Genomic DNA, 23,548 nt, shown 5'->3' on the forward strand with positions numbered 1-23,548 from the left:
GAGGGGAGGATGGCTTGAGTTCATAATCTAAACATAGCTTAAAGTATGAGCAGGACAGGCATGAGGGGTAAACATGGAAAGCACACAAAATATTTCAAGTTCTCAATAACCAAAATGGCAGACCTGTTCTCCAAGCAGTCATTCTTACAATCATGCCAGACTACCCAGAGTTCTAACAGTTCCAGTGAGAGAATGCAAGGAAGTGTAATTTCTGCGATTTTTCATCACTTTCAAGATAACTCAACAAAAGCAGTTTCTTATTCAAGAGATCATAGGATCATATACTGTGTTTCTGAGATTCTTCAGCAACCACCAGCACATTAAGGACTGAAGCACTTCTAGAAAAGGTAGCTATATCTCAACTGATCTCAGATTCCTCAAAATCCTGATGTGAAGTGACAAGTTTAAATGCCATATATTAATTGTAAAGTAAGGCTCAAAGAGAAATCACACAAGTTCTGTCAAAAGATACTCAAATGTCAGTTACTTACCATCATATGCAAATCTCTGCAACATTCTGCTAGTCCAAAGCCATTCTCCTTACCACCCCAGCTCTTGGAAAAGGAAAAAAGACAGTATTAAAATGTGGCTCAGAGGATAAAGCATCTGCCTGCAATGCAGGAGACCCAGGTCGATCCCTGGGTTGGGAAGATCCCCTGGAGAAGGAAATGGCAACCCACTCCAGTATTCTTGCCTGGAGAATCCCACGGACAGAGGAGCCTGGTGGGCTACAGTCCATGGGGTCGCAAAGAGTCGGACACGACTGAGCCACTTCACTTTCACTTAAGGTAGCTTTGTGTATAAAGTATTTAGAGTATGTGGCTGCTTGGAACATAGCATTGAAAAGACAACCAACATTAAAATCAAATAAAAAGAGGGAGCAAATAGAAGCAAGAACTTAAGTAAGACTCAAGGCAAGATGGTCTGCCTAAAGGTGATTTCTCCAATGAGATCAATTTCATTGTTCTGTGAGAATGCAACTGGGAAGAATATAAGAAGCTCTTGCAAGTAAATGCATTTGATATGCCTGCAGTCACGCTTGCTGAAAGGTCAGTCTTGACCCATTGGATCTTAAGTACTGTACCATCCTTTCCATGCTCAGCCTGATCACCTCTCTCAGGGTGAAACCACATGCTCTTCAGTTCCTTACTTTTTGACATGAGCCAAAGTGCAAAGTAGAAGATCCTGCATTGCTTAATATTATTGTACTCTGCCATGACGTCTAAAAAATTCATCAACAAGTACTAGCCTCTAAGTAATGGGGGAGAATGGCTCAACTGTACAATATTATTGAGTACCAAACAGAAGAAAAAAAAACCCAGCCATACAATTTTGCTTAAAAATTAGCCTACATTTTCAACAGCATTTGAGATTTCTATCATTTTTGCCTAATTCGAAATTCTCCCAGAGGTGCGGGTGGGCATTTGTTGAAAACATTGAAGACTAAGTACATACAGTTGGGGTAATTAATAGACAAATGGAAAAGCTTGGAAAGAAAGGTTGAGGAGTGTGATGTTTTGGGGAATAAGGGCTTTGAAAACTCCCACACACTCCTGAAAATCTAGAAGGCCACATGTGTGCCCAAGGTTGGGCACATTCTCAGAAAAGACCTAAAAAAGCACTGTTCCCAAATCTCTAGCTGACATGAGGCTCTATGCAAGGGAAGGCTAAGCCAGAGTTGTAAACTTTCTGGTTCAGTTCATCTCGGTTTCTCAGTTGTGTGTGACTCTGCGACCCAATGGACTGCAGCACGCCAGGCCTCCCTGTCCATCACTAACTCCTGGAGTTCACTCAAACTCATGCCCATTGAGTCAGTGATGCCATCCAACCATCTCGTCCTCTGTTGTCCCCTTCTCCTCCTGCCTTTCATCTTTCCGAGCATCGGGGTCTTTTCCAATGAGGCAGTTCTTTCAATCATATTGGAGCTTCAGCTTCAAGATCAGTCCTTCTAATGCACACCCAGGACTGATCTCCTTTAGGATGGACTGGTTGGACCTCCTTGCAGTCCAAGGGACTCTCTCCAACACCTTCTTTCAAAAGCATAAATTCTTCAGTGCTCAGCTTTCTTCATAGTCAAATTCTCACATTCATTCATGACCACTGGAAAAACCATAGCCTTGACTAGATGGCCTTTTGTTGACCAAGTAATGTCTCTACTTTTGAATATGCTCTCTAGGTTGGGCCTAACTTTCCTTCCAAGGAGTAAGCGTTTTTTACTCACCATCTGCAGTGACTTTGGAGCCCCCCAAAATAAAGTCTGACACTCTTTCCACTGTTTCCCCATATATTTGCCATGAAGTGATGGGACTGGATGCCATGATCTTCGTTTTCTGAATGTTGAGATTTAGGCCAGCTTTTTCACTCTCATCAAGAGGCTGTTTAGTTCTTTTTCACTTTCTGCCATAAGGGTGGTGTCATCTGCATATCTGAGGTTACTGATATTTCTCTTGGCAATCTGGATTCCAGCTTGTGCTTCATCCAGCCCAGTGTTTCTCATGATGTACTCTGCATATAAGTTAAATAAGCAGGGTGACAATATACAGCCTTGACGTACTCCTTTTCCTATTTGGAACCAGTCTGTTGTTCCATGTCCATTTCTAACTGTTGCTTCCTGACCTGCATATAGGTTTTTCAAGAGGCAGGTCAGGTGGCCTGGTATTCCCATATCTTTCAGAATCTTCCACAGTTTGTTTTGGTCCACACAGTCAAAGGCTTTGGCATAGTCAATAAAGCAGAAATAGCTGTTTTTCTGGAACTCTCTTGCTTTTTCCATGATCCAATGGATGTTGGCAAATTTGATCTCTGGTTCCTCTGCTTTTTCTAAATCTAGCTTGAACATCTGGAAGTTCATGGTTCACGTACTGCTGAAGCCTGGCTTGGAGAATTTTGAGCAGTACTTTACTAGCGTGTGAGATGAATGCAATTGTGTAGTAGTTTGAGCATTCTTTGGCATTGCCTTTCTTTGGGACTGGAATGAAAACTGACCTTTTCCAGTCCTGTGGCCACTGCTGAGTTTTCCAAATTTGCTTCATATTGAGTGTAGCACTTTAACACAGCATCTCTTTTTAGGACTTGAAAGAGCTCAACTGGAATTCTATCACCTCCACCAGCTTTGTTCATAATGATGCTTCCTAAGGCCCACTTGACTTTGCCTTCCAGGATATCTGGGTCTAGGTGAGTGATCACACCATCGTGGTTACCTGTGTCATTAAGATCTTTTTAATATAATTATTCTGTGTATTCTGGCCACCTCTTCTTAATATCTTCTGCTTCAGTTAGGTCCATACCATTTCTGTCCTTTATTGTGACCATCTGTGCATGAAATGTTCCCTCGGTATATATAATTTTCTTGAAGAGATATCTAGTCTTTCCCGTTCTATTGTTTTCCTCTATTTCTATGCACTGATCACTGAGGAAGGCTTTCTTATCTCTCTTTGCTATTCTCTGGAACTCTGCATTCAAATGGTTATATCTTTCCTCTTCTTTGCCTTTAGCTTCTCTTCTCAGCTATTTGTAAGGCCTCTTCAGACAACTATTTTGCCGTTTTGCATTTCTTTTTCTTGGGGATGGTCTTGATCACTGCCTCCTGTTCAATATCACAAAATTCTATTCATAGTTCTTTAGGCACTGTATCAGTCTAATCCCTTGAATCTATGTGTCACTTCCACTGTATAATCACCAGGGATTTGATTTAGGTCATACCTGAATGGTCTAGAGGTTTTCCCTACTTTCAATTTAAGTCTGAATTTGGCAATAAGGAGTTCATGATCTGACCCACAGTTAGTTCCAGGTCTTGTTTTTGCTGACTGTATAGAGCTTTTCCATCTTTGGCTGCAAAGAATATAATCAATCTGATTTCAGTATTGACCATCTGGTGATGTCCAAGTGTAGAGTCTTCTCTTGTGTTGTTGGAAGAGGGTGTTTGCTATGACCAGTGTGTTCTCTTGGCAAAACTATTAGTCTCTGCCCTGCTTCATTTTGTACTCTAAGATCAAATTTGCCTGTTACTCTAGGGATCTCTTGACTTCCTACTTTTGCATTCCAGTCCCCTATAATGAAAACAACATCTTTTTTGGGTGTTAGTTCTAGAAGGTCTTGTAGGTCTTCATAGAACCGTTCAACTGCAGCTTCTTCAGCACTACTGTTTGGGGGTATAAACCTGGATTACTGTGATATTGAATGGTTTGCCTTGGAAACAACCAGAGATCATTCTGTCATTTTTGAGACTGCATCCAAGTGCTGCATTTCATACTCTTTTGTTGACTATGAGGGCTATTCCATTTCTTGTAAGGGATTCTTGTCCATAGGGATTCTTAACTTTCTGGTTAAGTATTGAAGATAGTGAGCATTGACATCAAAGATACCAATATGTACACAGAACTCACCAGCAAAGACAGAGATAATTCAGTTCCAGGAAAAAGGCAAATCACTAGCTGACCTCTACGCTAACAGAGACTTCAATGACCACATAAAACAAAGAATTCAGAAACCAGTTCAGAAAAGTCTAAATAAAAAACAACAAATCTTAACAACAAACCCTGGGGAAGGGGAAGGGTGAGAGTCTGATTTCCAGAGTTGCCATGTTGTAATATTCAAAATGTCCACTGTAGCAACATAAGGAGTGGCCTCAGCAAGGTAGCGCAATAAGATGTCTCTCACTGTGCTCCATCGCTCGCCCCTGCAATAACTTGGCACACATTCTTAGAGAAAAGTACCTTTATGGGAGCTGTGGAATCCAACCTCACATGCAAAGGGACCTGGGAGAAGTCTCACCTGCCTGTTTGTTGGATAACAGGACCCAAGCTGTGGACCCTGCAGTGGTCTGTGAATCAGTTGCAGCCACTCTCCGCAGGTGTTTGAGAGCTCCGGGAAAACACTATCTTAAACAATCACCCATGAATGATAAAAGTTAAAGGACAAGAGTTTTTTTTAAAAACATAATTAAAAAAATTTTCTAATTCTAAAATAATCGTTAATGAATACACAGTATAAAAAGAGGTAAACTGTGACATCAAAATCGTAAAATCAAAGAGGAGTAAAAGTGTTAAGTTTTTCATATGCAATCAAAGTTAAGTTGCTATTATATCTATGTTTTATGTAAGATTCATGGTAACCACAAAGCAAAACTTAAGATTAGATTAAAAAAAAGAGGAATAAAGGGAACTGAAGTATCTGAAAAACCATTATTCACAAAGAAAGACAGCAAAAGAAGAAAGGAGCAAGGGAAACACAAAAACATCAAAAAAGAATAAGATGGCATAACTAAGTCCCTACCTATTATTAATTACTCCAAATGTAGATGAATTCATTTTCCCAATCAAAAGGCATAAAGTAGTTGGGTGGAAAAAAGAAAACAAGACCCAACTACATGCTACCTACAAGCAACTCACTTCAGCTTTAAAGACACACATAGGCTCAAAGTGCAGGGAAAGAAAGTTATTTTACAGAAGTGGAAACCAAAGGAGCAGGGATAGCTACCTATATCCTAAAAAATAGGTTTTGACTCAAAACCTGTAATGGGAAACAATTAAGGTCACTATAAAATGATAAAGGGGTCAATTCAAAGAGGCTAAAACAACTGTAAATTATATGGATATAACATTGGAACATATTAAATGTATAAGTAAATGCTAATAGATAAGAGGGCTTCCCAGGTGGCTCAGTGGGTAAAGAATCCACCTGCTATGCAGGAGATTCAGGTTTGATCCTTGGGTTGGGAAGATCCCCTGTATCAGTTAGAACCCACTCCAGTATTCTTATAAAATCCCACAGGCAGAGGAGCCTGGCAGGCTACAGTCCATAGGGTCACAAAGAGTTGGGCATGACTAAAGTGACTGAGCACACATGTAACAGATATGAAGGGAGATATGAGATGGTTAGATAGCATCACTGATTCAATGTACATGAAACTGAGCAAACTCCAGGAGATAGCATGAAGGACAGGGTAGCCTGGCATGCTGTAGCCCATGGAGTTGCAAAGAGTTGGACATGACTTAGTGACTGAACAACAAATGAAGGGAGAAAGAGAGAACAATACAATAATAGCAGGAGATGTCAGCATCTCACTTTCAACAATGGATAGACTGTACTGAGAGAACGATCAAGAAGGAAACATTGGATTTGAACTATAAACTTAACTCCTTTAAAAATAAGCTGGGATTCCCTGGTGGCTCAGATGGTAAAGCATCTGCCGGCAATGCGGAAGACCCGGGTTTGATCCCTGGGTTGGGAAGATCCCCTGGAGAAGGAAATGGCAACCCACTCCGGTAATCTTGCCTAGAAAATTCCATGGATGGAGGAGCCTGGTGGGCTACAGTCCATGGGGTCGCCAAGAGTCGGACATGACTGAGCGACTTCACTTACTTAGACCAATGGACCTTGTAGGCATATGTATAATATTTATTCAACAGCAGAATACATTCTTCTCAAATCCCCATGGAACATTCTCCTAGAGAGGTTATATGATAGGTCACAAAACAAGTCTTAGCAAATATAAGACTGAAACCATACCAAATATTTTTCTGGACCCTAATAGTATGAAATTGGAAATCAGTTACAGAAAGAAAACTGGAAACAGTCACAAAAATCTGGAAATTAAGCAATACACTCCTGAACAACTAAAGGGTCAAAGGAACAAATCAAAAGGGAAATTAAAAATATCTTGAGACAAACAGAAACACAAAATATCACAATGAATAGGATGCACCAAAAGTACTTCAAGAGGGAAGTTTATAGGAAATAAATGCCTACATTAAGAAATAAGATCTCAAACAACCTAATTTTATACCTCAACTTGAAAAAGAAGAAGAAAAAAAAAAAAAAAGAAGAATGAACTAAGTCCAGAGTTAGTAGAAGAAAGGAACAAAGATCAGAGTAGACATAAATGAAATAAAGACTAGGAAAACCACAGAAAAGATTAATGAAAGTAAGAACTTTTTAAAAACTACTCAACAAAATAGTTTCAAAACTTTAGCTAGACTGGAAAAAAAAAGGCTGAAGACTCAAATAAATAAAATCATAAACAAAAGAAGAGACATTACAACTGATACCACAGATACAAAGGATCACTAAGAGACTACTAGGAACAAAATGCCAACAAATTAGATAACCTAGAAGAATTGGATAGAACTCCTAGAAATAAATAACCAAAACAGAATCATGGAGAACAGAAAGTACGAAGAGATCAGTAACGAATAAGCAGATTGAGTCAGTAATCAAAAAAGACCCCTAAGAGAAAATTCCAGGACCAAATGGTTTCCCTGGTGAAACATTTAAAGAATAACCAATCTTTCTCAAATTTTTACCAAATAATTGAAGAAGGAACACTTCTCAACTGCTAATTGGGAAAATCACCATTGTTTGGCCAAAATTACTCTCATACCAAAGCCAGATAAGGACAATACACGAACAGAAAACTAGAGACCAATACCCCTGATGTACAAACTTGCAACCAGTAAACTAACAGGAAATCAAATTTAACAGCACATTAAAAGGAACACAGATCAGAATTTAAGTGAGAGTTATCCTTGGGGGGCAAAGATGTTTCAAAACCTGCAAATCAATAAATGTGATATCACAGTAAGAAAATGAAAGACAAAAATCACATGATTAGCTCAGAAGTTGTAGAAAAAGTAATGACAAAGTTCAATATCCTTTCATAATAAAAACCCAAAAATGGGGTATAGTGAGAACATACCTAAACACGACAAGCCCACAGTCAACAGCATACTCAATGATGAAAGGCTGAAACCTTTCATTCTAAGATCAGGAACAAGACAAGGTGTCCATTCTAACCACTCACAGTAGTGGAACACAGAACTGGAAATTCAGCACAATACTGTAAATTCTAGCCAGAGCAATTAAGCAAGAAAAAAAAAGTTGTTTTCACTTGCAAATGATATACAGAAAATCCCCAAGGGGTCACCCAAAAACTTAGAATTAATAAATTCAGCAAAGTTGCAGGATACAAAGTTAACATATAGAAATCAGTTATATTTCCATACACTAACTATCTGAAAAAGAAATAGAACAATCCTATTTACAATAACATAAAAAAGTAAAATACTTAGAAATAAATTTTACCAGGGGGGTAAAATCTGTGCACTGAAAACTACAAAACACGGATGAAAGGGATTAAAGAAGAGACAAATACCCCATGTTCATGGACTGGAAAAATTAGTACTGTCAAAATGTCACAGTACTGAGAGTAATCTATAAATTTTACTTACTTTCAAAATTCCAATGACGATTTCCCTAGAAACAGTAAAAACAATCTTCAAATTTATATGGAACACAGAAGACCCCAAATAACTAAAGCAATCCTGAGACAGAACAAAGCTAGATACTGTACTTCCTGATTTCAAATACCATTACAAAGCTGTAGTAATCAACAGTATGGTATTAGCATAAAGAACACACAAAGCCCCATGGAACATAATCAAGAACAGAGAAATAAATCCTTACATATACAGTCAAATAATATTTCAAAGGGAGCCAGTAATCAATGGGAAAGTAAAATCTCTTCAATAAATGGTGCTGAGAAAACTAACATACAAGTTGGACACCTATCTTATACCACTCAAAAAATTAACCTGAAATGAATTTAAGACTTTAACATAAGACCTGAAACCATAAAGTTCGTAAAAGAAAACATGAGTAAAAGCACCCTGACACAAGTTTTGGTGACAATTTTTTGGACATGATACCAAAAGCAACAAAGGCAAAAATAAAGGAGACTGAATCAAACTAAAACATTTTAGCATAGCAAAAGAAACAATCAAAATGAACAGATAACCTATACAACAGGAGAAAATATTTGCAAACCATTATATCTGAAAAGAAATTACTATCCAAAATATAAAGAACTCATACAACTGAGTAACAGTAACAAAAACCAACCATCTGATCTTAAAATGGGCAGTTGCCTCTGTCTTCACATGGACTTCTCCTTGTGTGTCTGCGTTTATCCTTATCTTTTGTCTCTTAGAAGGATGCTAGTTATTGGATTTAAGTTCACTCAGATAATCCAGGATGATTTTAAGATTCTTAATTACATCTGCAAAGACTCTTCTTTCATAGTCAGAGGTTCTGGGGTTTAGGACATGGGCGTATCATTTTGGGGACTACCATTCAATCCCCTATACTCCCCCCCCTTCCTTCCCTGAACTCAGATCCTGGGTCTTGACAAAGACTCTCTCTTTGACCCAAATTTGCTCAGGCTCCTGTGAGTAATTTTCTCAGCAAGTCCTCAAATTTGGGCTTTTCTGGGTCCTTCCCTGTAGAATCTAGTTTCAGCAAGAAACCAGTTAAGTCAGGGGAACCAGAATCTCCCCTACCCCTGATATTTCCTCTTAATAATTTTCCACCCACTGTCCCCACCCCAACCCTGCTCCTTGGCTGCAAATACCCATCCTGCATTCAGAATTGAGCCAACTTCTATACTGTGGTCTCTTTTCCTCTATTCTAATCGTTGTTTTAAAAAATAAAATTTATCTTCATCCCTTTAAAAAATAAGTAAATAGAATGGACACAGGAATTAAACAGACATTTTTTCCAAGGACAATACACAAATGGCCAGCAGTTACATGAAATGGTGCTAAATATCACTAGTCATCAGGGAAATGCAAACCATAACCACAGTGATATATCACCTCACACCTGAGAGACTGGCTATTTTCAAGAAGACAAGAGCTAACAAGTACAGGCAAGTTGGTGGGAACATAAATTGGTATAGCCTCTAACTATCTATCTATCTAGCAGGCCATGTTGTCACAGAGACTGGACACGACTTAGCCACTGAACAACAACAACAACTAGCCTCTACAGAAAACAGTAGAGCAGTTCCTCAAAAAATTAAAAGCAGTACCATTATGATCCAGCAATTCTAGTTCTGGCTGTCTATCTAAAGGAAAGGAGATCAGGAAAAAGGGATATCTTCACTCCAATTTTTATTGCAAAATTGTTCACAGTAGCTAAGGTATGGAAACTATATACGTGCCCATCTATGGATGAATGGATAAAGATGTGCCATATATGTGTGTAAAAAATATGTGTGTAAAATACATGTATGTAAAACACACACACACACACACACACACAAAATGAGAACATCTCATTTCTCAGCCATGAGAAACAAGGAAATCTCACCTTTTAAGACAAACATGGATGGACCTTGAGGGCATTCTAATAAGTGAGGTAAATCAGAGACAGACAGCTACTGTATGGTATCACTTATACATGGAATCTACAAAAGCTGACCACAAAGAGCTTAGAATGGTGGTTGCTAGGGACTGGGGGAAAAGGAGAGATGTTGGTCAAATTGCACAAACTTAACCTATAGCATAGCAACTATAGGTAACAATACTGTACTATATACTTTAAAGTTGCTAAAAGAATAAATCTTAAATGTTCTCACTACAAAAAAGGAAACGGCAATTATGTGAGGTGATGGAGATGTTAATTAATCCTTCTGTGGGAATCACTTTGCAATATGCAAGTGTACAAATCATCATGTTGGGTACCTTAAAGTTTCACAATGCTTTATTTCAATCATTGGGTTAGCCAAAAAGTTCATTTGGGTTTATATATCCCCAAACTGGAAAAAAACTAGTAGAATTAATTCCTGAAGAAGTTTAGTCATTGGATTTAGGCAAAGACTTTAAATCATCTATCTTAAATATGCTTAAAGAACTAACCAAATCCTATACAAAGAACTAAAGGAAACCATGAGAATGATGTTTCATCAAATAAAGACTGCCAATTAGAAGTTATTTTTAAAAAAGGAAGTAAATAGAAATTCTGTAGCTAAAGCACAGTAACAGAAATGAAAAATTCACTAAAGTGGTTAAACAGCAGACTTAAGCAGGGAGAATGAATAAATAAACTTTAAAAATATATAATGTTAGATGGTAATATGTGCTACAGAGAAAAATGAAGCAAACTGTAAGAGAATATGGAAGGTGTTCTGATTTTAAAACAGGATGGTAGGAAGACTTCACTGAGATGGTAGTTTTTAAGACTTAAAAGAAGATGAGGGAGCAAGTCATAGAGACAACTGGGGACATAGCTGCACAGAGGCCTTGGAGCAAGAATGTGCCTGGCACTGTCTAGGAAAGCAAGGGTGCCAGGTATCTAAAATGGATTGAGTATTAGGGAAAGACATGTGGGAGGTGGTCATATGTTTGATTTTGTACACATTACAATTGATATATAGTAGAGATGTTTCAGTTCAGTTCAGTCGCTCAGTCGTGGCCAACTCTTTGCGATCCCATGAATCGCAGCACTGTCCATCATCAACTCCCAGTGTTCACTCAGACTCACGTCCATCTAGTTAGTGATGTCATCCAGCCATCTCATCCTCTGTCGTTCCCTTCTCCTCCTGCCCCCAAACCCTCCTAGCATCAGAGTCTTTTCCAATGAGTCAACTTTTCTCATGAGGTGGCCAAAGTACTGGAGTTTCAGCTTCAGCATCATTCTCTCCTAAGAAATCCCAGGGCTAATCTCCTTCAGAATGGATTGGTTGGATTTCCTTGCAGTCCAAGGGACTCTCAAGAGTCTTCTCCAAAACTACAGTTCAAAAGCATCAATTCTTTGGCGCTCAGCCTTCTTAACAGTCCAACTCTCACATCCATACATGACCACTGGAAAACCATAGCCTGGACCAGATGGACCTTTGTTGGCAAAGTAATGTCTCTGCTTTTGAATATGCTATCTAGGTTGGTCATAACTTTTCTTCCAAGGAGTAAGCGTCTTTTAATTTCATGGGTGCAGTCACCATCTGCAGTGATTTTGGAGCCACAAAAAATAAAGTCTGACACTGTTTCCACTGTTTCCCCATCTATTTCCCATGAAGTGATGGGACCAGATGCCATGATCTTCGTTTTCTGAATGTTGAGCTTTAAGCCAACTTTTTCACTCTCCACTTTCACTTTCATCAAGAGGCTTTTTAGTTCCTCTTCATTTTCTGCCATAAGGGTGGTGTCATCTGCATATCTGAGATTATTGATATTTCTCCTGGCAATCTGGATTCCAGCTTGTGCTTCTTCCAGCCCAGCATTTCTCATGATGTACTCTGCATATAAGTTAAATAAGCAGGGTGACAATATACAGCCTTGATATACTCCTTTTCCTATTTGGAACCAGTCTGTTGTTCCATGTCCAGTTCTAACTGTTGCTTCCTGACCTGCATATAGGTTTCTCAAGAGGCAGGTCAGGTGGTCTGGTATTCCCATCTCTTTCAGAATTTTCCACAGTTTATTGTGATCCACACAGTCAAAGGCTTTGGCATAGTCAATAAAGCAGAAAGAGATGTTTAGAAGGCAGTAAATATACAAGTTTGAGGTTCAAAGAAATCACGTAATTTTGGGAGTTAATGGTCCTTAAAACCATGAAACTGGATAGGATCACACAGGCAGAATATAAATGGATAAGAGACAGAATTTGGGGTGAAGCACTAAGCCACTCCAACACTTGGAGGCAGCAAAAGAGAAGGCACCAGTCAAGGGCACCAATGGAGGACCAGGAGGGTGGCTTGGAAACTAAGACTGTTGTCCAATCTTGAAAAATCTTAATGCTGTGGGAAAATACTCACCATAGGTTACATATTGGGAAAAGCAGCACATGAAACACAATGTTATGTTTTTTATCTACATGGTAAAAGCTGAGGATTACTGCTGTTTTCTTTATAATTTTCTTTTGAGTTCTTAATTTTCAACACTGAACATGTATTATTAGTTTGATGCAAATGTAATTGCAGTTTCTGCATTGCTAAAATCTGCTGTTTGATATCAGAATACATTCTAAAATAAATGTCATTTTGTTACACATCATTTTAATGTGCTTTTCTCGCTTTATATTTTTTTTGCTAATGATTTACTTCTTGCTGTTTATTTTATATTTATTTTGGACTATGGAAATGATTTTAGACAAAAGCATAGTTGAGTGATTTTCTTATTTGAGTTCAAAATGGGTTATAAAGCAGCAGAAACAACTCTCAACATTGACAATGCACTTGGCCCAGGAACTGCTAAGGAACGTACAGTGTAGTGGAGGTTCAAGAAGTTCTGCAAAGAGGACAAGAGCCCTGAAGATTAGGATTGCAGTGGACAGCCATTGGAAGTTGGTAACAACTGACAGACCAATCATTGAAACTGATGCTCTTACAACTACACAAGAAGCTGCCAAAGAAAATGTTGACCATTTGACGGTCATTCAGCATTTGAAGCAAACTGGAAAGGTGACAAAACTCACTAAGTGGGTGCCTCATGAGCTGACCAAAAATTAAAAACACAAAACAAAAACACAACACACTGTTTTTTGGATTAAAAAGAAACACACACTGTGGATATTTATGCTACAGGAATAAACAAACTTATTTCTTGTTATCAGAAATATATGTTGATTGTAATGGTTCCCATTTTGATTAACAAAGATGTGTTTGAGACTAGTTATAATGATTTAAAATTCACGGTCTCAAACAACAATTACTTTTGCGCCAATCTCATTTGAAAAGACCCTGATGCTGGGAAAGATTGAGGGCAGGAGGAGAAGGGGACGACAGAGGTTGAGATGGCTGGATGGCATCACTGACTCAATGGACGTGAGTCTGAGTAAACTCCGGGAGTTGGTGATGGACAGGGAGGCCTGGCGTGCTGTGGTCGGTTCATGGGGTCGCAAAGAGTCGGACACGACTGAGCGACTGAACTGAACTGAATACTTTTGTAAACATTCTGACAAATTTATTTGAAAATAAATATTGGAAGGTGAAAAAAATCAATGAGCTTGAAGATAGGTCAATTGAGATTATCCAGCCTGAAGAGCAGACAGAAAAAAGTAAATGAAGGTTAAGAGTTCTGTGGGACTTCATCAAGTATACTAACATATACAAAATGGGAATCCAAGGAGAAGAGAGAAAGGCAAAGAGATTATTTAAAGAAATAATAGCCAAAACATCTCAAATTTGACAATAGATATGAATCTACAAACCCAAGAAGCTCAATGAATTTCAATAGGATGAAAATACACAGATTCACAAAAAGACATAATCAAAATTTCAAAGACCAAGACAGAATAATCTTGAAGGCAGCAAGCAAGATGTGATTTGTTATATACAAGGGATCCTCACAGCTGATTTCTCATCAGTAACCACAGGGGCCAGAATGAAGTGGGAAAACACATCCAAAGTGCTGAAAGAAAGTAACTGCTAATTAGAATTCTATATCTTGCACAATTAATATTTTCTCAGATAAAAGCTGACAGTTTGTTGCTATTAGACCTGCCTATAAGAAATGCTAAAAGAGCAGATATGAAAGGATATGCCATAGTAACCTGACTCCATATGAAGAAATTAAGAATACCACTAAATTAATTTCACAGGTAAGTATAAAATGCATAATTATTTTTGGTTTGTAATTCCTTTTTGTTCTGTGTGTTTTATAACTATAAAAAGGTAAATTCTACATCTATGTTGATAGACACACAATATATAAAGATGTAATCTATAATAACAACATACAGTGAGAGGAAAGTACTATATAGGAGGAAACTTTTTGGCTACTCTTAAAACTAACTTGGTACTAATTTGAACAACTCATTAATGAAGATGTTAGTTGTAATACACAGGGAATACATAAATAACTAGACAAAAGATAAGACAAAGAAATATAAGACTTGAACATTAAATCAACTAGACCTAACAGATATATACATATATATATATATATGGAACAATCTGCCTAACAAACAGCAGAATATACATTCTTCTGAAGTACAAATAATTAACAGTCTCTCACACCGACCATAGGTTAGGCCACAATACAAACTAAGAAACTTTAAGAAAAAACAATAAAATCGTACAAAGTATCATATCCAGTGACAATGGAAAGAAATTAGAAATCTGTAACAGAAGGAAATCTGGAAAATTCACAAACACATGGAAACTAAACAATATACTCTTAACAAACAATGGGTAAAAGAAGAAATCAAAAGGGAAATTAGAATATTCCTTAAGATGAATGAAAATGAAAACATTTCATATCAAAACTCATGGGCTATACCTTATGTGATAAAGCAGTATACAGAGGGAAATTTACAGTTGTTCATTGCCACCATTTATTGATAAGAAAGAAAAATTTCAAATCAGTACCCTAACAGTCCAGCAAACTAAACCCAAAGCAAACAGAAAGAAGGAAATAGTAAAACTGGAGTAGAGATAAATGAAACAAAATAGAAAAACAGAATCAGTTAAATTAAAGCAAATTTGGACTTTGCTCTTGCTCTCTCATGCTTACTCTTCATTTTTCCAACATTTGCTCACTTCATGTCTCTGTGTCTCATTTGGTAACTCTTGCAATATTTCAAAATTTTTCATCATTATATTTGTTATGATGATCTATATGATCAGTGATAATTGCTATTACAACTGTCATTGTTTTGGCGTGCCATCAATCACACCCCTACAAGATGGCAAATTTAATGGAAAAAAATGTGTGTTCTGACCGGCACCTCTCTCCCTCTCCTCAGGCTTCTCTATTCCCTGAGACACAACAATATTGTAATTAGGCCACAGAGAACTTACAATGGCCTCTAAGTATTCAAGTAAAAGGAACAGTTCCAAGTCTCACTTTATATCAAAAGCTAGAAATGGTTAAGCTTAGTAATTCTTACACGTTATATCTATTTCTGGAAACTTTCCACTATTGTTACTACACAACTTTAACTCCTTTTAGCTTTATAAAAAAAGGCTAATACCCAAAAGGAAAAGTACTTCCTCATTCAATTTTCAATATTTTCTTCATGATTCCCCAGACTTCCATTGAAGAAATAAGAATTTGCTGAAAACTGTGAGGGTAAGGGATATATAGGCACTTGATGGTACTTAGGGGTGACAGGTAAGTCAAACCAATGATCTGAATTTGCAAGACAGAATAAGCTTGAAAGGCTATACATCTTCACAATTACTTTCCTTCTGTTTCTTCTGTTGTCACAACTACCTGTTTTAGAATACTTCTCCTATTACTGTCACCCACAAATATTCCTATCTTTTGTGATCTAGTAAGACTCAAGCACCAACAACAAGAAAGTTGTAAGCTGGGATCCTTAAAAGATCATGTCAAGCCAAAGTTGATTCATGAAAGTCTGTGATGTTGTGACATTTCTGAGATGTTATCATTATTAAATACAAAGAAACATTTCTCACAAAATTATGTAAAGTTAACATGGGAAAACAATGGATGCTAGTACATTAGGTAAATAAAGCAGGATATAAAGTTACATATATGCATTCAGATATGTAAAGAAATATGCCTGAAGACTAAGAAAATGTACCAAAATGATGAGCAGATACATACATCATCATAAATTTTCTTCTGTATATTTCCAAAATGTTAAAACACTGAGCACATAATTTTATTATGAAAAAAATATATGCCACCAATAAGATAAATCTATGGAATGTTTAAGATTCCAGGGTACTTATCAGTACTACTCACAATAACTAGTTCTTCATCGTTTTAATTATGCATATATATCACTTTCTCAACTACTATGTGAGCTTTTGTTTTTTTAAAAAAGAACATGTTTTATACTAGATCCAACACAGGATTAGTCATATACTTCTTGAATGTTATCAAGTGGAAGATGTGGATGTGGATTCAAGGAGCCGGGTTCAGGCTGACACCCAGGTTTGGGATAAAAACCATAATCAACACTATAAAGAGCAGATATCACATCTCACACTTTATCAGAGGCTAAAAGTTCATAGGCTTTTCCTAAAAGTAATGTAACTTCTGAACCTCCCTGTCCTCACCTACCAGAGTCTCCATGTGATCCTGGCAATTAAGAACACATAGCATATTTGATACTACCTCACTAGATGGGATTTGCTAAAGAATGGGTATGTATTCAGACATCAGGGGAAAAGGTCTTGATGCCTTTGGGATGGAACTATAAGAATCTGATAAGATTCTGTAACTTTGCCCAATAGGATAGACGAGACCAATGTTTTCAAAGAATAATTCTTGGACCAGTAGCCTCACCTGGAAACTTGTTAGCAATGCACATTACCAGGCCCTAACCTATGCTTTAATAAATCAATTCTTTCTCATGCATGGCCAAGTCTGAGAACCAGTATCCCAGACCTTCACAAAAACCAAACCAACTGGCTTTTAACAGATTCAAGACTTCTTGGGAGTACTTCTGCTACATTTTCAGTTCAGTAGTATCTGTGCATATTAACAACTGGCTCACATCAACTGAGTTAACTGAGTCACTAAAAAACTTCAAAGAGAAATGGTTAAAAAAAATCTCATATTTGGAAATCCAAGAAAATATGCTCAAATTTTAAGGGATGCTACATCTAGATGAATAACTGGTGATTATTCTTTTTCTAGTTTCCTATATATCCTAGAATTTTTATAAATGTGTTATATTTATAATCATGCAAAAATGATTTTTAAGTAACCACACACCTAAAATTAGCCTGAAACTCGAGTTTTATGACTTGTGAGGTAACTATTTATATTCTGCTTTTATTAATAAAAAGTCAGCCCTATCAATTTTCTTCCAAGAAACCTTTCTAGCAATGGTTCTCTCTCTCAAATCTTAGTTATATATTTGTCTCTAGGAATAGTAGACAACAGTTTGAGTAAGCTGAACTTTTAACATGAGCGTTTTTTGCCTTCAATAACAATTACTACCACCACATCATAGCACTAAGAACCCTACATTTTATTTTATTCTGAAAATACTCTTAAGGTAGATACAACTAAATTCTCAGATGAAAAAATTGCTATCAGAACTAATAAGGTAGGTAGGCCAGGACTCAAAATCCAGATTTTTGCAGCCAGTATTTCCTTCCAAGTAGATCTGATTCTAAACTTTATTTCCAGAAGAGAAGTGGGATTTTTGAATTAAGACAGATGCTCTTTTTGAACAGATATCCATGAAATTCCTCAAAATTACTTCATAAAATTGAGAATACTTCCTAGGATTTTGGGGGGGAACTTAGCTTCTAAATGGTCCCCAATAGTCCTACTTAATTAGGCCAGTAAAGTTAACTTAGGGCTTCCTATTCATTCTGACACTGCAAGAAACACCTGTGAAAAGGAATAATAGGGTCCAAATTTTGTGCTCTTTTAACTCTTCACCCATGACTCACCTCTGCCAAATGCTGAAGCCGGGTTAGCAGTGGAGTTCTCTTGTCAGATCCAAGGCGTGTGATATAATTTGATCTTTTGCTAAACACATACAGAAGGTTGAGGACTGCCAGCACCACTTGCATATCAGAAGAAGCCAATAAAGTTGTCAAGTGCTACAGGGGACAAAAAGGTGACTTTGAAAACTTGAAATGCCAACAGAGTAATAGATTTATCAACAATTACAAAGTTATCAAGAAGTTTAACAATATAAAAAGATTTGTAAATATTTGAGCACCTACAACATGCAATCTACGGAGAAGGTGATGGCATCCCACTCCAGTACTCTTGCCTGGAAAATCCCATGGATGGAGGAGCCTGGTAAGCTGCAATCCATGGGGTCGCTAAGAGTCAGACACAACTCAGCGACTTCACTTTCACTTTTCACTTTCACGCATGGGAGAATGAAATGGAAACCCAGTCCAGTGTTCTTGCCTGGAGAATCCCAGGGACGGGGGAGCCTGGTGGGCTGCCACCTATGGGGTCGCACAGAGTCGGATACGACTGAAGCGACTTAGCAGTAACAGCAACATGCAATCTTATGCTCAAGAAGCTTACAATCTGACAGCATGAAAGTCCAATTTAAGTTTAAAAAATGTAAACAGTAGTTCAAAATTACATAGGCATCTCCACAGCAAGAAACCAATGACAAGAGACAAATGTGGCATTTTAATACAGCAGAACTCAAAACATTAACTCTCCAACTAGACTAAAAGTAGAGTAAGATAATTTTTGCTCCTTCTGTATCCTTTACAGCAAATATAAAATTGGAGTTAGATAAAATACAGGGTTCTTTATAGAGAAACTAAAAATAACAACAGTCGGTGGTACTTAAAACTGTTACAGTGTATTTAACAATAACCCGAGTAACTATTTTTGCTTTTTAATACAATAAAAATTCACCAATATACTGAAACATTTGGTTAGTGTTAAAATCAGTATGTAATTTAGCTGGAAATGAACCAAAGTATTTCTGACTGCTGATTATCCAGAAAGCTATGGATTTCCTTTTGCAACTTATTTATTTCATCTTCAACAGATTGCTCAGGTGCTATCTTTAGTTCAGTTCATTTCTCTTCTTAAGCCATTTACTTTCTACCTGTTTGTTCTGATTCTGGTTCTTTAATGAAGACAGGAAAAGTAACACAACAAACAACAGGGCACTATCAATAGTGATAAAAACTCCAAAGTCAGGCTAAAGGAAGAGAACTGCTTCTTATACTGATTCCTGATGAATTCAAAAGTTCACTAATTCCCATGCCCACTATACTCTTTTAAGAATACATAGCATGCTATTAACATATATTTTGGGGAGAGGGGAGAAGAGACTGAAAAGCAGCACACTAAAACTTAGAAAAGCACGAAGTCCAGTGATGTCTCAAGGTAATCAAATTATGTCATAGTAAAGTAATCTGGGGCTGTTCTGATAACTTGGACCAAAAATAAATTCCTGAAAATTCCCAAGAATACTTCAATACATGTATTACATTCTCATTAATTTCTTTAATCTTAAAAGACAAGGAGAATGTGACAGTAAAGAACCTTCTCATCAACACTGTGAAGGGTTTGTTTAGCCAAGAAACATCCTACCATTGTCTTTGATGTTGAAAACTCCAGAACTTCATAACGAAAAGGAAAGAATCATCAGAAAGAAATAACAATTTCACTATTCTGGACATGAAGAATTCTAGTAAAGAACAGACTATATAGGCTTAAACCTCTCCTACCTCTATGGAACTATACAGATGCCGGGAAAAGCTGTACTCAATGAGTAAGGCTGTGAAGTTCAACACAGCCAAGAGAAGCATTTTCAGTTGTTCTTTTTCCGGCCTATCACACACGAGCATCCATGACATATTCTCCACTGTCTGTCCAGCATCTGCCAGAATCCCATCGAAGCGGTCCAACAGATCCACCCAGTGATATAACTCGCACTGGAGAAGGGAAGAGAAAGAGGAATATGTAAGAATAAGGTAAAAGTACTGTGTGGGTACTTTGCAGCTGAGCTTTGCTACGATAGATTGCTGATCATGATACGTAGACAAGTTCACCTCCCACCTTTGCTTCTCTTCAATCCCCCACTAATACAGAAACCAATGAGAAAAATCATACTCTGAGCCACATGGACCTGAGTTCATTGTTTTATCCATCAAAACATACATGTTCTAACACCAGGAGACACCACAAAATCTCTGTAGCTAGGTCTTCAGAGAGAGAATTCTGGCTATACTCTGAGGTCTAAAAACACAAGGACTTTCTTTGCTAAAATCCATTTTATCTGAAGTGCTTCTTTTTCGAGTTATCGAAAGAAGAGTCTTTTAAACTAAAAGTAAAAATCCTGAGACTATCTCAAACTCACACTGTCAGTTAAACTAAAGGTATTTTGGGGTTGAGATTATTTATCATCACCTGTATAAGCAATCTTCACCCTCAGCGAGCAAAATTTTCCCTTACATTTCTTTCAAAACTTCCTTGGTAACCATTCACAGGCTAAAATTACCAGTCTAGAGATGTGCAAGACATATACACACACACACTAGATGCTTATTAAGCAACTGCTGAATGAGGTCACCTCATTGTGGTTTCTCTTTGGGGAGCATGGGTTTACATACCTTTCCAATGTTCCATGTTTTGATCTGCTGCAGTTCCAAAAGAAGTTGCTCATCATTACAAACTTTGAGTTTGTCTATTAAGGCTCTGCAGTCTGCAGGCTGAGAAAAACAAACGGATATTCACAAAAGGGTGTTTTGGCGTATGAGGGAGACACACTGACAAAGAACAGGGGGAAAAAACACCCTTATGTCAACACGCACAACAATTTAACTTTTGATAGAACAGACTTAAGAAAAATGGAAAATTTCCAGACAATCACTTGAGATTAATATGGAAATCTTATAATGATACAAGCCATCGGTGTTATTTTTTTAAACCTGGATGAACTTGTAGACAAACTACTTGGAAGGGTACAAACAACAGAAATAGAGGAAACAAGCTAAATATCAATAAAAACAAAATGAAGGAGTCTGTATCATGGTCTGAAAGTTAACCAAAGTGACTAGAAATGTTCAAACAGAAAAACACTGAGGAGTCATAGTGAATTCACAAAGGTGAAGATTAGCATTGACTATATTTTTCACAATATTAAGTCATCCAATTATAGGAGACAAAGACCTTCTGAACCGAATAAAACTAGGACTCCATTCTTACTTGTGGTTCCCATTTCCATATATTCCTGCTCTCTTTTTACTGATAAAAGGGCCTGTCAGGTACCTTGTCAGGTGTGGATTCAGAGTTCATAGTAAGTTTTCAAAAGCGGGATGGTGGGGGGTGGGGGGAGACAGGGAAGGGATAGGGACTGGGACAGAGAAGCTTCTATTAATGGAAGGCAACTGGAAGTGATCATGCTTGCTATTTAACTCTGTAAAACATTATGGTATGTTGTGAATGGGCCTAGATTTGGAACCAAACAAATCTGGGTTCAGTTTTTAGCTTGATGTTTTACTAAGTTGTTTGATCATAGGCAAATCCAACCTCTTAGCCACAGTTTTCTCATCAGGAAAAAAGACCTTTTAAGAACTACCTTGGAAATGTGAAGCTCAAGTGTTTGCACATACATAAAGCACTTATCTCACATAACAGGAGCATAAATATTGAGAGACAGCATACTGTTACCAAGAACATCAGGCAGTTCAGTCGCTCTGTCGTGTCCAATTCTTTGTGACTCCCATGGACTGAAGCACACCAGGCTTCCCTGTCCTTCAACAACTCCAGGAGCTTAATGGAATTCATGTCCATCGAGTTGGTGATGCCATTCAACCATCTCATCCTCTGTCATCCCCTTCTCTTCCTGCCTTTACTCTTTCCCAGCATCAGAGTCTTTCCCAATGATTCAGTTCTTTGCATCAGGTGACCAAAGTATTGGAGTTGCAGCTTTATCATCAATTGTTCCAATGAATATTCAGGACTGATTTCCTTTAGGACTGACTGGTTTGATCTCCTTGCAGTTCAAGGGCCTCTCAAGAGTCTTCTGCAACACCACAGTTCAAAAGCATCAATTCTTCGGTGCTCAGCTTTCTTTATAGATCTCTTGACTTCTCACTTTTGCATTCCAATCCCCTATAATGAAAAGGACATCTTTTGGGGGTGTGAGTTCTAGAAGGTCTTACAGGTCTTCATATAATGTTCAACTTCAGCTTCTTCAGAATTCCTGCTTGCAGCACAGACTTGGATTACTGGGATATTGAATGGTTTGCCTTGGAAACGAACAGAGATCATTCTGTCATCTTTCAGATTGCGCCCAAGTACTGCATTTCAGACTCTTCCATTGACTTTGAGGGCTACTCCATTTCTTCTAAGGGATTCTTGCCCACAGAAGTAGATACAATGGTCATCTGAATTAAATTCACCCAATCCAGTACATTTTATTAGTTCACTGATTCCTACAATATCGATATTCCCTCTTGCCATCTCCTGTTTGACCACTTCCAATTTACCTTGATTCATGGACCTAAGATTCCAGATTCCTATGCTATACTGTTCTTTATAGCATTGGACTTTACTTCCATCATCAGTCACATCAACAATCGGGCGTTGTTTTTGCTTTGGCACTGTCTCTTCATTCTTTTCGGAGTTATTTCTCCACTCTTCTCCAGTAGCATATCGGGCACCTACCAACTTGGGGAGTTCATCTTTCAGTGTCATTTCTTTTGCCTTTTCATGATTTTCATGGGGTTCTCATGGCAAGAATACTAAAGAGGTTTGCCATTCCCTTCTCCAGTGGACCACGTTTTATCAGAACTCTCCACCATAACCTGTCCATCTTGGGTGGCCATGGGCTTTAGGATTAAGGTAGTTGGTAAGCTACATCCTTGACTCTCTATATCCTCTTTCACAAAATAAACTAACACAACCTATTTATCTAGCAATGTTGTGAGATTTAAACTAGGGGCATTTTCAGCAGCCGAAACTGAACATGCAACAACAGGGGCTCACGGGCAAATTTTTTTTAAAGCTAAGTCTGGTATCTTTCCTCTCTCTAAATTGAGCATTAAGAACTATCTCAATTTCTGTGAAAATTTAAGGCATTGAAAATTCTTGGCACAAAATCCTTCCACAAACCAGACGTGCACCTTTTCTTTCTTTCCTTTAAGTCATACAGGTTGAAGAAGAGGTATGAAGCAGTAGAAACAGGTAACTTAGGAGTGTGAACTACCTGCTCATGCAGTTCACTTGTGCCTTCTGGATCTACTTGAGCCTACTATCAATACCACTTCAATTTCTAATGGCGAAACTCTACCCCACAGGTCTTAAGCTGTTATTCTCCTATTGGGGCTTGCCAGAGGCAACACACAGTGCCT

At 37.7% G+C, this 23,548-nt stretch overlaps 1 protein-coding gene across 1 annotated transcript in view; it reads right to left on the reverse strand.

Annotated features, from left to right (window-relative positions):
* HUWE1 (HECT, UBA and WWE domain containing E3 ubiquitin protein ligase 1) overlaps nucleotides 1-23,548 on the reverse strand; it is a 119,703-nt gene that overhangs the window by 92,373 nt on the left and 3,782 nt on the right. Inside the window, exons 2-5 of the mRNA XM_068962613.1 lie at nucleotides 20,804-20,902; nucleotides 19,919-20,125; nucleotides 18,155-18,307; nucleotides 492-554 (exon numbers count right to left, since the gene is read on the reverse strand). Coding sequence (XP_068818714.1) covers nucleotides 492-554; nucleotides 18,155-18,307; nucleotides 19,919-20,125; nucleotides 20,804-20,902 — 522 coding nt within the window. The remainder of the gene's footprint in view (nucleotides 1-491; nucleotides 555-18,154; nucleotides 18,308-19,918; nucleotides 20,126-20,803; nucleotides 20,903-23,548) is intronic.

The sequence above is a fragment of the Capricornis sumatraensis genome, chromosome X (genome assembly GCF_032405125.1).
Source record: "Capricornis sumatraensis isolate serow.1 chromosome X, serow.2, whole genome shotgun sequence".
Taxonomy (NCBI): Eukaryota; Metazoa; Chordata; class Mammalia; order Artiodactyla; family Bovidae; genus Capricornis; species Capricornis sumatraensis.